We start from the raw sequence: 13652 nt of genomic DNA, 5'->3' as shown, positions 1-13652 counted from the left end.
AGATGAATAGAGCAGTTATAGACCTACTGTAAGTGAGTGAGTATGTGTGTGTACAGTATGTGTGAGTAATTGTCCGGGGCCAGCAGGGGCAGGTCGGTCCCTGGGGGAGGGAACGGCTGTCTCCTCAGGAGATCCAGCCACTCATCCAACTGCCTCTGGAACTGTTCATGCTGCAGCTGCTGCTGTTTGTGAACACTCTGGGAGGGTGTGTGTGTGTGTGTGTGTGTGTATGTGTGTATGTGTGTGTGTGTGTGTGTGTGTGTGTGTATGTGTGTGTGTGTGTGTGTGTGTGTGTGTGTGTGTGTGTGTGTGTGTGTGTGTGTGTGTGTGTGTGTGTGTGTGTGTGTGTGTGTGTGTGTGTAAACCAGAAGTACATGTATAAGTGAGCTACAGTACCAGTCAAAAGTTTGGACACACCTACTCATTCCAGGGTTTTTCTTTATGTGTACTATTTTTTACATTTTAGAATAATAGTGAAGACATCAAAACTATGAAATAACACATGGAATGAGAGTAACCAAAAAAGATAAACAAATCAAAATATATGTTGTATTTGAGATTCTTCAAAGTAGCCACCCTTTGCCTTGATGACAGCTTTGCACACTCTTGGCATTCTCTCAACCAGGTAGTCACCTGGAATGCATTTCAATTAACAGGTGTGCCTTTTTAAAAGTTCATTTGTGGAATTTCTTTCCTTAATGCGTTTGAGCCAATCAGTTGTGTTGTGACAAGGTAGGGGTGGTATAGAGAAAATATCCCTATTTGGCAAAAGACCAAGTCCATATTATGGCAAGAACAGCTCCAACAAGCAAAGAAAAATGACAGTCCATCATTACTCTAAGACATTAAGGTCAGTCAATGCCAAAAATATCAAGAACTTTGAAAGTTTCTTCAAGTGCAGTCGCCAAACCCATCAAGCGCTATGATGAAACTGGCTCTCATGAGGACCGCCACAGGAATGGAAGACCCAGAGTTACCTCTGCTGCAGAGGATAAGTTCATTAGTTACCAGCCTCAGAAATTGCAGCCCAAATAAATACTTCAGAGTTCAAGTAACAGACACATCTCAACATCAACTGTTCAGAGGACACTGTGTGAATCATGCCTTCATGGTCGAATTGCTGCAATGAAACCACTACTAAAGGACACCAATAAGAAGAAGAGACTTGCTTGGGCCAAGAAACACGAGCAATGGACATTAGACCGGTGAAAATCTGTTCTTTGGTCTGATGAGTCCAAATGTTAGATTTTTGGTTCCAACTGCTGTGTCTTTGTGAGACGCAGAGTATGTGAATGAATGATCTCCGCGTGTGTGATTCCCACCGTGAAACATGGAGGTAGTGTGATGGTGTGGGGGTGCTTTGCTGGTGACACCGTCTGATTTATTTAGAATTCAAGGCACACTTAACCAGCATGGCTACCACAGCATTCTGCAGCGATACACCATCCCATCTGGTTTGCGCTTAGTGGGACTATCATTTGTTTTTCAACAGGACAATGACCCAACACACCTCCAGGCTGTGTAAGGGCTATTTGACCAAAAAGGAAAGTGATGGAGTGCTGCATCAGATGACCTGGCCTCCACAATCACCCGACCTCAACCCAATTGAGATGGTTTGGGATGAGTTGGACCGCAGAGTGAAGGAAAACAGCCAACAAGTGCTCAGCATATGTGGGAACTGCTTCAAGACTGTTGGAACAGCATTCCAGGTGAAGCTGTTGAGAGAATGCCAAGAGTGTGCAAAGCTGTCATCAGGGCAAAGGGTGCCTACTTTGAACAATCTAAAATAGATGTTGATACTTTTTAGGGTACTACATGATTCCATAGTTTTGTCTTCACTATTATTCTACTACGTAGAAAATAGTCAAAATAAAGAAAAACCCTTGAATGAGTAGGTGTGCCCAAACTTTTGACTGGTACTGTATAGCATGTTTATGTCATGTCAGGTATGTGTTATATCTAGAACTCAACATTTCAACTAAACTGTGGCCTTACTTCCTACATTTAACATAGAGCCTACCATCATTCTGGAAGAGTACAAAATGGGCATATACTGATAAATTTTAAATACTTTCAAATAGTGTAGAGCCATTGCTAACTGCTCTCCTCAAAACAAGATGTATCAATCTGTAACGCCCTGGCCATAGAGAGGGGTTTTTTGTTCTTTATTTTGGTTAGGCCAGTGTGTTACATTGGGTGGGCGTTCTATGTTCATTTTCTATGTTGTCTGTTTCATTGATTTTGGCCGTGTGGCTTCTAATCAGGCACAGCTGTTGTTGGTTGTTGCTGATTGGGAGTCACACATAAGTGCCTGTTTTTCCGTTGGGGTTTTGTGGGTAATTGTTTCTGTTACGTATTGCACCTGACAGTACTGTTTGGCTGTCAGTTTTCTTGTTTTTGTGTATAGTGTTCTTTCGTCCATTAAAATCATGATGAACACTAACTCCGCTGCACCTTGGTCTACTCTCTCTCCCGACAGCCGTTACACAATCAATCCATTAAATGTTATTTATAGAGCACATTTCTTACATGATGCATCTCAAAAGTGCTTAACAACAGTAAGAAAGTTACAATGAACAAAAATATTAACGTAACATGTAAAGTGTTGGTCCCATGTTTCATGAGCTGAAATAAAAGATTCCAGAAATGTTCCATAAGCACAAAAATATTATTTCTCACATTAAGTGCACAAATGTGTTTACATCCCTGTTAGTTAGCATTTCTCCTTTGCCATTCACCTGACTGGTGTGCCATATCAAGAAGCTAATGAAACCGCATGATCATTACACAGGTGCACCTTGTGCAGGGGACGATAAAAGGTCACTCTAAAAGGTGCAGTTTTGTCACACAACACAAAGGCACAGATGTCTTCATTTTTGAGGGGGTGTGCAATTGTCAGGCTGACTGCAGGTATGTCCACCAGAGCGGTTGCCAGTTAATTGCCCCAGGATGGCGGTGGGGTTATGGTATGAGCAAACATATTACGGTCAACGAACACAATTGAATTCTATCAAAGGCAATTTGAATGCACAGAGATACCGTGACGAGAACCTAAGGCCCATTGTCGTGCCATTCCTCCGCCGCCATCAACTCATGTTTCAGCATGATAATGCACCACCCTGTCGCAAGGATCTGTACACAATTCCTGGAAGCTGAAAATGTCCCAGTTCTTCCATTGCCTGTATACTGACCAGACATGTCACCCATTGAGCATGTTTGGGATGCTCTGGATCGACGTGGACGACAGTGTGTTCCAGTTCCCGGCAATATTCAGCAACTTCGTACAGCCATTGAAGAGGAGTGGGAAAACATTCCACAGGCCACAATCAACAGCTTGATCAACTCTATGTGAAGGAGATTTGTGTTGCGCTGCATGAGGCCAATGATGGTCAGACCAGATACTGATTTAAAAAAAAGGCAAAACATTTTTTTTTTAAAGGTTTCTGTGACCAACTGAAACATATCTGTAACCCCAGTCATGCGGAATCCATAGATTAAGACCTAATTTATTTATTTAAATGGACTGATTTCCTTTTATGAACTGTAATTCAGTAAAATCTTAGAAATTGTTGCATGTTTAGTTTATATTTTTGTTCAGTATAAAAACAAAACGTTTTCAAAGAGAATCAAACTAAAATATTAAAACAATAATACATTTCGTCCTAGTATTCTAGAATGACCACAATCCTCTATCTCACACCACTGTCTCAGCAACTCACCAGAGACAATGGCATGTAATCACTCATCCGCAACAACAAGGAAATGGAGAGATATCTGATTGAGCGTGTGAAAATATTAGCATTGCCAATAACCCACACAGATCACTCCTGTACTTTTCACATTTTATTTCCCAAAATACTTCAGTGTAGTCCATCCATTCAGAAAACCCAGGAGTCTATTAGAGCAATGTCTTGCCCAGGGTAGCAGTGATGGAGGGGCAACTTTGGGTGGAGGTTTTTGTCAGAGATGTGCTAGGTCAGGAGTTCCAGAACCACCTGAGAGGCTGTCTACTGGGGCAGAGTCCACTGAGTCATTATGAGGTTCACTGAGTCATACGGTTCATAAGGCTCACAAGGTCCACAGGACTTCAAACACCTCTGACATGGGCAGGGCCAGGCTGGTCACCGTCAGAACCGACAGACAGACACAAAAAGAAAGGATTATAAGCAATATATAATATTATACTGTAGAATAGAATAGACAGGTAGGCAAGCAGAATTAGAATGTTCGTTCTACTATTTCTTAATTCTAAACTCTATAGAGGTAACTCAGCCAGCTACCGCTCACCTTGGTGTCAGTCCGATAAGAGAAATCCCACACTTTCTTTCCATTGGCCCATACATAGCGTGGTGGGGAAGGCACCCCGAACACCCGCAGCCCTCCCAGCACCAGCCCGTCCAGCGCCCCGTTCTGACGCAGGGGGTCACTCACCACCTGGGACTGGATCAAATGAAAACCTTATTGATCCCCACTGGTAAACACACACATGTATAGTACCACTATACATTAGACATCACAGTTAGGTCTACTGTTTACAGGATGGCAGGGGAAGAGTACGTCTTCTATCTTGATTGGATTGGACCTGGATCTCAATCTTGAGAGCATTGCTAGAAACATACTGTACTGCAGAAACATCCAAATCACCCTAGATAATTCTCTGATCTCCATCCTCTCTTTAAAGTCCATTTAGGGCCCTACGTTATTCCTACCCAAATGTCATGAAATACCTTGAAGGACAAACAAAATGTTTGATGGTCCGCACTCAGAAAGATGTTGCATAAAGCTTACTTAACTTTTTTTCACTGCATCAGGGATAGCCTTGAAGTGGGCTATAACTAGGGCCCAGAGTTTTCCTTGGTAAGGTCATGTGATCAGGAAAAACTCAGGACCCTATGTGACCTCTACATCTCCTACCTGTCCAGCGATGAAGATAACACAGGAGTAGTAACCTCTCTGGAAGGTGTCCAGACTGTCCCCGCCATCCCAGAACAGGTCACCCCAGGCCCAGCCCCCAGCAGACAGCGCCACCATCAGGAGGAAAGGGTTACTGCGAGAAGCTGAGGTAGTCAGGCCTGGCTCCTGTATCTCAGTTGGAGGGGGTTTAAGGGGATTTTTCATTGAAATATATAATTACTGATTAAAACAGGCAACAGGTTTGACACAGAAAACTCACACAAGCTTCAAAACAACATTGTCGGATTAGTATGCAGAGAGTATTTCATTTTAGGTTTTATCACATAGTTTCACAAAGGAATTTTGGGTCTCTTGTTCTATGACAAATAACTTGAATAGATTTCATGATATGAGAGTTTGGCAGCTCATTCATCTCCTCCACTATCAGTATGTAACACCCACAATATGGGCCTAAGATGAAGCTTTGTCACACGATGAAACAACAGACAACCAAATTCTATTGTGTACAGAGGACACACACACCTGCTGTGGGATGATGTGTCCCTCTCTCACATGGACATTGATGGTGTCCAGAGGGGCTGGGAGGAGCGGGTACTGACCCTTACTGTAGAACGGCTGGCTCTAGGGAGGAAGGGATGAAAGAGATGACCACTGAAATATGGTTATAGTATACACAGTAACACAGTATTACACATCTTTGTCTGGTCCTAAAGTAAGCCTACAAGACCCTAAGAAAGACTCACACAGATGGATTTTTATCAATTTATGTCTGTTAACGACAGAAAAGATGGTCTTGTTCTCCTAGGAATCCCTTTAATCAGTTGCGAACTAATTTCAGTGACATTATGAAAGGCCTATAGAAATACACTGAGTGTACAAAACATTAGGATCACCTGATCTTTCCATGCCATGGACTGATTGAGGTGAAAGCTATGATTCCTTGTTGTCACTTGTTAAATCCACTTCAATCAGTGTAGATGAAGGGGAGGAGACAAGTTAAATAAGGATTTTCAAACCTTGAGACAACTGGATGGTCTATGTGTGCCATTCAAAGGGTGAATTGGCAAGACAAAATATTTAGTCCCTATGAACGGGGTATGGTAGTAGGTGCCAGGCACACCAGTTTGTGTCAAGAACTGCAACGCTGCTGGTCTTTCAATAGTTTCCTGTATGTATCAAGAATGGTCCACTACGCAAACGACATCCAGCCAACTTGACACAACTGTGGGAAGCATTGGAGTCAACATGGGCAGCATCCCTGTGGAACGCTTTCGACACCTTGTAGAGTCCATGCCCCGACAAAATGAGGCTGATCTGATGGTTAAAAGTGGGGTGAAACTCAATATTAGGAAGGTGTTCTTAATGTTTTGTATGCTCAGTGTATAACTGTATTGAATATAGGAGCTGTTTACATTGTGCAGACTGTACCAAGTCCCCGGGGGGAGGTAGGCAGCCAGCTCCACTGCCCCCTGCTCTAACACTGGCCGGACGAGCAGAGAACTCCCCCACAGGAACTGTCTGTCTATGGTCTGGCAGTTAGGGTCCGAGGGGAACCTGGGAGAGATGGACAGAGAGGGAGGGCCAGAGAACAGTATCAACACAGTAAATAAGATGTGTTACAATAGTATCCAAATGTTGAAGAGAGAGAGAAGGGAAGAGTGGACAATGATAACTGAAGAAGAGAGGAGTAGAGGGACGTACTGGAGGAAGAGAGGCGTGCCCACAGTGTCTGCGGAGGTGTGTGTGTGGTAGAAGAGTGTGTAGAGGAACGGCAGGAGAGAGTAACGTAACATCACCGCGCTACGCATGGCTGCCTGGGCCTCCAGCCCAAACACATAGAGCTCCTGGGGCTACACACAGAGCTAGAGTTACCTCCATTCATAATACATGGGACTGATGGACTGTTACATAGACACAGTGAAAAGACACTAGCAGGTCAGCCACCATGGTAAATAGGAAAACATTATAACTTGGTTACATAGAGACAGTGAAAAGACATTAGCAGGTCAGGAAAAAATGGTGTTAAATTCCTATCCAACTGAGTTAACTGTAAAGACCATAAAACCACCCACCCACACACACACACACACACACACACACACACACACACACACACACACACACACACACACACACACACACAAACACACGCAGCAGCACTCACAGCGTTGGGCTTGTCATTGTGGTTCCTCATGAAGGGGTAGAAGGCTCCAAGCTGGGTCCAGCGTACACACAGCTCCTCTGTGGTGTCCCCCCCCAAACCCACACACATCCGCCCCCACCAGGGGCACCCCGAACAGGCCAAACAGCAGCACCGCTGGGGGGTGGAGCGACGGACGGATATTGAACATATTAGTTCATATTTATTCATTATTACTGTATTCATTATTTAACTTTGATGTCAGGCAGTCAGAGGCATCTCTCTGTACTTGCTAGCTACATACAGTCAAATAAATAGTAGGTGGTTCCATTACAAGTCTGGGCATTTTTCTATTCAAACCCCTCATTCAAGTCCATAGATAACTACCACTGAAAAGGCTCCAACTCTGTCTAGGCACTCTTTCAACTAAAGACAATAGAGACAAAGTGCTGAGTAAGAGCACACTGCAATATGTACTGTCTGGATGGTGCATCGGTACCATTAGTACTCCGATGGCTAAAACACACAGGGCTTGTGAATGGCTTTGGGAATCTCGTTGAGAATAGGAATGGCTTGGAACGGAGATGGGAATGTTGGCGATGTCTTTCCCCTCACCAGGGATGGAGTATCTGAGCTGCTCCCAGTCGCTCCTCACATCTCCCGTCCAGACTCCGGAGAAACGGCCGATGCCAGGGAAGGAGTGGGACAGCACGAAGGGTCGCGACCCCCAGACCTTCACCAGGGCACTGAGAGGGTCAAAGGCTATAACTGATCTTCCAACTACAGTTACAAATGTGTAATGTAGACAAGATAAATACAATCTGCTTCATTCAAACAAGCAGAAGTAAAAGTGCCAACAGTCTCAGGATAAGTGTGACACTGATCCCTGTAGTGCTGTGTCTGACCTGTGGGTGGCGCTAGCCTCCATCAGCCCATAGAGGTTATGCAGGTTGTAGTGAGTGGACTGGTTCTGTTGAGCTGACATGCAGAGTGTACCAGTGTTCAGCTGTCCTCCAACCACCCCTGTATGTGTCTATGGAGACAGAATGAAAATGAATGAATGAATTCACTAAATTTCTCAACTGATTTTATATAGACAGGAAACTACTCAGCTGCAGTACACTCACATGGCACGTAGGGGGGGCTATCCAAATCACTGTCAGGACACCCTTCCACACAGCCCTGCACAAAACTGTCTGGTTCATTCATATCCTGAGAACAGAGGGACAAGAGAAAGAGTATGCTGGATGCTGAGTAGCATTGACACAGCCTGGATGATGCAAGCTTGTTAGTGCAAATATAGAAGATAATATAATAGAATAGGAGATGATTTCAGCCCTCTACGAGACATTTCTATCTGCGACACACTCACAATCCACAGGCCATCTAGCGGGACTCTGGAGTGGAACTACCGAATGAAGTCCTCCCACCAGCTCTGTGTCTCTGGGTTAGTGAAGTCAGGGAGCGCTGTCGGACCAGGCCACACCTGGACACAGAGGAAGAAGAGTGAGGAACCGAACATGCATACCTTTCCACACAACACGCACACCTGCATGCACACACACACACACACACACACAGCTTCAAGAGGGGGTTTTGTTTTGTGTAACCTTGCTTTTCAGAGGACACGTTACTTGAATACACAATGGACATACACAATGTTATCAAGCAGATAAAAAAGATGTTCTTTCCAAACTATTCAGAGTATATGTAGCCCAGTTTACAGGTCTCCAGATAGAGAAGTGAGAGTTTTAGGTCTGACCTTCCCTATGAGTGTCTGTCCTGTAGAGTTCCTGATGAAGACCCCTCTCCGCTGACCCTTATCAAAGGGTGGGTAAGTACCAGGGGGGCTGGTGCTGCTGATTCCAGGGTCCTGGGAAACAGAACAAATAGGAAACATGCTTCTAAAATAAATGACAGTAATGCTTTTGCTGCCATCTTGTGGATTGAGAAGGAAAGTTTCCTTGACTTGTACCTTCCAATACTGCACTCTCAACAATTTAATCACAACGCAGACTGTTATTTAGAATCAAAAATGACATTGAACCACTATTTCAATCTAATATGAGTTATTAGTGTGCCTATGTGTCCCACATGTTGTGAGGGTTGAGGCCTCTCTCTTACCAGGATGAGAATGTACTTCATGCCCTTCTGATGGAACTCCTTCAGCATGTCTGGCTGGTCCACAAAGCGCTGGGGGTCAAAGGTGAACACCTGATGCTTGTCTGTGTAATCCAGGTCATTCCACTGCACATCCTGACCAAAAACAAAAGCAGTTGAACTAAAGAATGCAGTGAGTGTTTTCCATGAGTTGTGAACCCTCAGTGGCATGATAATACTGTACTTGAGTACGCAAACATCCAATTAGCATTAGCATGGAGAAAACCCATTGTAGCATGATATACTATAATGGGTTTTCTCCATGTTAATCTGCCAATGTTGATGCTCATTCAATGTTAGCATTACCCAATAGTTGTCAACCCAAGTGATAATACTGTACTACAATATAAGTGTTTTCTCCAGCATCTTTACCAGGGGGAAGTTGGCGTTGTGCATGCGTCGCACCACCTCTCGGGTTGCGTTGGTGGACCGGTAACCCCAGCGACACAGGTGGAACCCCAGTGACCAATAAGGAAGCATCATAGGGTACCCGAGGAGGAGGACGGGGTAAACATTAGCTATGACGGAAGAGTCACAAAAGCGGAGAGCAATATGGTGGATAATGCCTATATGGTGGATGGTGAATAATGGTGGAAAATGTATTTGCTTTCACCAGTCTAGTTCTTCCACATAAGTGAAAGGTAATGAAGGAAAGGAGATGAGGGAGCAAGTTCAAACTACTAGGACACAGACAGCCACTATCTTTTCCTTAGCTATTACCCAAAAGGAATTTGTTGTGACCCACCAGTGGCCCGACCCACCATAGCAACATTGGGATAGGAGACAAGAAAAGGTTATTCAGTAACAGGAAGTTACACCTAAAGGTCATATATAGCCAGACCTATAACCTGGAGGTACTGTCTGACAACACTCTGAGGGTCAGGGCCCAGGAAGATGTACAGGTCCAGGATTCCTCCCACAGCCACCCAGGTCAGAGCAGGGCTAGGCTGCAGCACCACCTCTACAGAGAGAAGTAGAGGTCAAACTCAGCTCAATCACTTACACCTGTATCCTGATACAGTTGAAGTACTGTGCCATGTGAACACAAAAAAATATTGACTGGCAACATTCTGGGCAGAGCTGCTAAGTAGCATGGCCAACAGTCTTGGTGGTCTGTTCGAGGCGTAATGCCCATGATATTGTCAGATCGTCAAAAGAGGGATTCGATACTCTACTAGCTCAAACCAAAGCTTTCCTATTAGAACAAAACATTTCTGCTTAAGGATATGATACATGGAGCAACATGCTTTCTTACCCATGGCATTACTGTTGAGCAGGAAGACCCCGTGAGCCTGTCCACCCCCCTCCTGCACCATGTAGAACGGATGGGAGCCATGAAGGTTGGCATCGCCCTGCATGGTGGACAAAGAAGACACATCTCACTTACTTACCACTCCTGACCATGATTTAAAAAGGAAACAAATGAATGATAATGATGACGATAATGACGATGACGTCAGACTCACGTGGGGCACAATGTCCCTGTTCCAAAGGGTGAGGGAGGTCCAATTGACGTCCAGGCTGAGGGGCGTGTAGTGTTCCCCCAGCCCAGACACCAGTGAGGAGGCCAGGGAGGTAAACAGCTGCAGGTACTGGTCAGCATACAGCAGCGGGGCCACCGTGGTGTTCACACTGACAGACAGAGGACAGAGGTGGCATGCTTATGACAGTTGTAAGTCAGGACAGAGAGCATCTTATGTCATGCTTATGGCAACTATAAGTAAGGGACAGAGCCACCTTATGTCATGCTTATGACTGCTATAAGTAGAAACACAGCGATATAAATCAAAAGAAATTGGTCACATACACATATTTAGCAGAAGTTATTGCTGGTGTAGCGAAATGCTTGTGTTCCTAGCTCCAACAGTGCAGTAGTATCTGCAAGCCAATTTACCCTTTGGGATCTATAAATCCTAACTGATCTTATGTGTTAGGCCTATGACATGGTAACAACAGTTTTATGTCAGGTTTATGAGATCTGATCAATTAACCAGTGCCAGACATATAAGACGTAAAGAACAACAGACAATGGATACTCACAGGATGCGGCCGTTGGATTTTCAGCGCACTATGAACCCAAAAGGGTCGGGTTGAAACTCAGTGACATATTGATGGTCCTGGGTGTCAGTGTTACCCCTGGACTGGGCAGTGGATAAAGGAACTTCATATCGCTGGGACAACGGATCCTTCAACTGTCAGGAGAAGAAACGTTTTATGACTCTTACACAATGTGGTCTGAGGAGAATGATTCCCGGTGATGAGCGATTGGTGATAATAAAAGTGATGGAAAAAGTAATGAGATAAAACATTTTGCAAATACTGTACGCCCTTTTCAGAGGCAACACTTTTAAAAGCAATGTTATAGACAAAGACAATGCCAACCAAACCCTGTATCTCGGTAGTAAATATACGGGTGGTTATACAGCCACAGAGACTCACCGTGAGGTGCAGTCGGCCTTCTGTCTCATCCAGGATCTCCAACCGGAGCGTAGATATCCTGTTCATCTTTCCCTCGATCCTGACTAGTCTCCCAGTCCTGCCACTGAAAAGCATCCGCACATCATGATGCTGCCACCACCATGCTTTACCGCACGGATGAAGCCAGGTTTCCTCCAGACGTGACGCTTGGCATTCAGGCCAAAGAGTTCAATCTTGGTTTCATCAGACTAGATAATCTTGTTTCTCATGGTCTGAGTCCTTTAGGTGCTTCAGGGGTAGCCAGGTGGAAAGCATGGCCAGCCGTAGAAAAATACTTATGGAAATGATCGATTATCGTAGATTTATCGGTGGTGACAGTGTTTCCTAGCCTCAGTGCAGTGGGCAGCTGGGAGGAGGTGCTCTTATTCTCCATGGACTTTACAGTGTCCCAAAACATTTTGGAATTAGTGCTATAGGATGCAAATTTCTGTTTGAAAAAGCTAGCCTTAGCTTTCCTAACTGACTGTGTATATTGGTTCCTGACTTCCCTGAAAAGTTGCATATCGATGCTAATGCAGAACGCCACAGGAAGTTTTTGTGCTGGTCAAGGGCAGTCAAGTCTGGGGTGAACCAAGGGCTATATCTGTTCTTAGTTCTACTTTTTTTGAATGGGGCATGCTTATTTAAGATAGTGAGGAAAGCACTTTTAAAGAACCACCAGTCATCCTCTACTGACGGAATCAGGTCGATTGGAAAGGTCTGCTCGCTGAAGTGATTTAGGGAGCGTTTGACAGTTATGAGGGGTGGTCGTTTGACCGCAGACCCATTACGGACGCAAGCAATGAGGCAGTGATCGCTGAGATCCTGGTTGAAGACAGCAGAGGTGTATTTAGAGGGCAAGTTGGTATCTATGAGGGTGCCCATGGTTATGGATTTAGGGTTGTACCTGGTAGGTTCCTTGATAATTTGTGTGAGATTGAGGGCATCAAGCTTAGATTGTAGGACTGCCGGGGTGTTAAGCATATCCCAGTTTAGGTCACCTAACAGTATGAACTTTGAAGATAGATAGGGGGTAGTCAATTCACATATGGTGTCCAGGGCACAGCTGGGGTGGTCTATAACAAGCGGCAATGGTGAGAGACTTATTTCTGGAAAGGTGGATTTTTAAAAGTAGAAGCTCGAATTGTTTGGGCACAGACCTGGATAGTATGACAGAACTCTGCAGGCTATCTCTCCAGTAGATTGCAGCTCCGCCCCCTTTGGCAGAAAAGGGGTCGGAAAATGTTGTAGTTGGGGATGGAAATATCATAATTTTTGGTGGCCTTCCTAAGCCAGGATTCAGACACGGCTAGGACATCAGGGTTGGTGGAGTGTGCTAAAGCAGTGAATAAAAAAAACTTAGGGAGGAGGCTTCTGATGTTAACATGCATGAAACCAAGGCTCTTACGGTTACAGAAAATACACGAGCTCTGATGCAAAGCAAATTATGGACTCCTCTTTAAATCTGCGTATTCCTTCAAAGCTCCATTGTCCTGAGTCTGCACAACTCTGCCAGGACCTAGGATCAAGGGAGACACTAAAGTGTTTTAGTACTATATCTCTTGACACGATGAAAATAATCATGGCCTCTAAACCTTCAAGCTGCATACTGGACCCTATTCCAACTAAACTACTGAAAGAGCTGCTTCCTGTGCTTGGCCATTCCTATGTTGAACATAATAAACGGCTCTCTATACACCAGATGTGTACCAAACTCACTAAAAGTGGCAGTAATAAAGCCTCTCTTGAAAAAGCCAAACCTTGACCCAGAAAATATAAAAAACTATCGGCCTATATCGAATCTTCCATTCCTCTTAAAAAATTTTAGAAAAAGCTGTTGCGCAGCAACTCACTGCCTTCCTGAAGACAAACAATGTATACGAAACGCTTCAGTCTGGTTTTAGACCCCATCATAGCACTGAGACTGCACTTGTGAAGGTGGTAAATTACCTTTTACTGACGTCAGACTTAGGCTCTGCAT

The 13652-nt window shown here is 44.5% G+C and overlaps 1 protein-coding gene across 1 annotated transcript; it reads right to left on the bottom strand.

Moving 5' to 3' along the window:
* Positions 1–3828: 3828 nt before the first annotated feature.
* On the bottom strand, positions 3829–11719 carry LOC115197541 (lysosomal alpha-glucosidase-like). Its single transcript, XM_029759214.1, is given in 20 exon segments — positions 3829–4117; positions 4288–4440; positions 4915–5079; positions 5437–5535; positions 6327–6468; positions 6616–6764; positions 7079–7171; positions 7173–7231; positions 7670–7800; positions 7960–8077; positions 8182–8266; positions 8427–8540; positions 8817–8927; positions 9179–9310; positions 9587–9732; positions 10056–10175; positions 10470–10566; positions 10681–10846; positions 11255–11406; positions 11654–11719. Coding segments are annotated over 20 exon segments (2328 nt in total). The 3' UTR covers positions 3829–4087.
* Between the last annotated feature and the right edge of the window lie 1933 nt (positions 11720–13652).

Source organism: Salmo trutta, chromosome 1 (genome assembly GCF_901001165.1).
Source record: "Salmo trutta chromosome 1, fSalTru1.1, whole genome shotgun sequence".
NCBI classification, from domain to species: domain Eukaryota; kingdom Metazoa; phylum Chordata; class Actinopteri; order Salmoniformes; family Salmonidae; genus Salmo; species Salmo trutta.
Note: the sequence above shows the minus strand (reverse complement) of the source record. Positions and strands in the feature narration are given on the sequence as shown.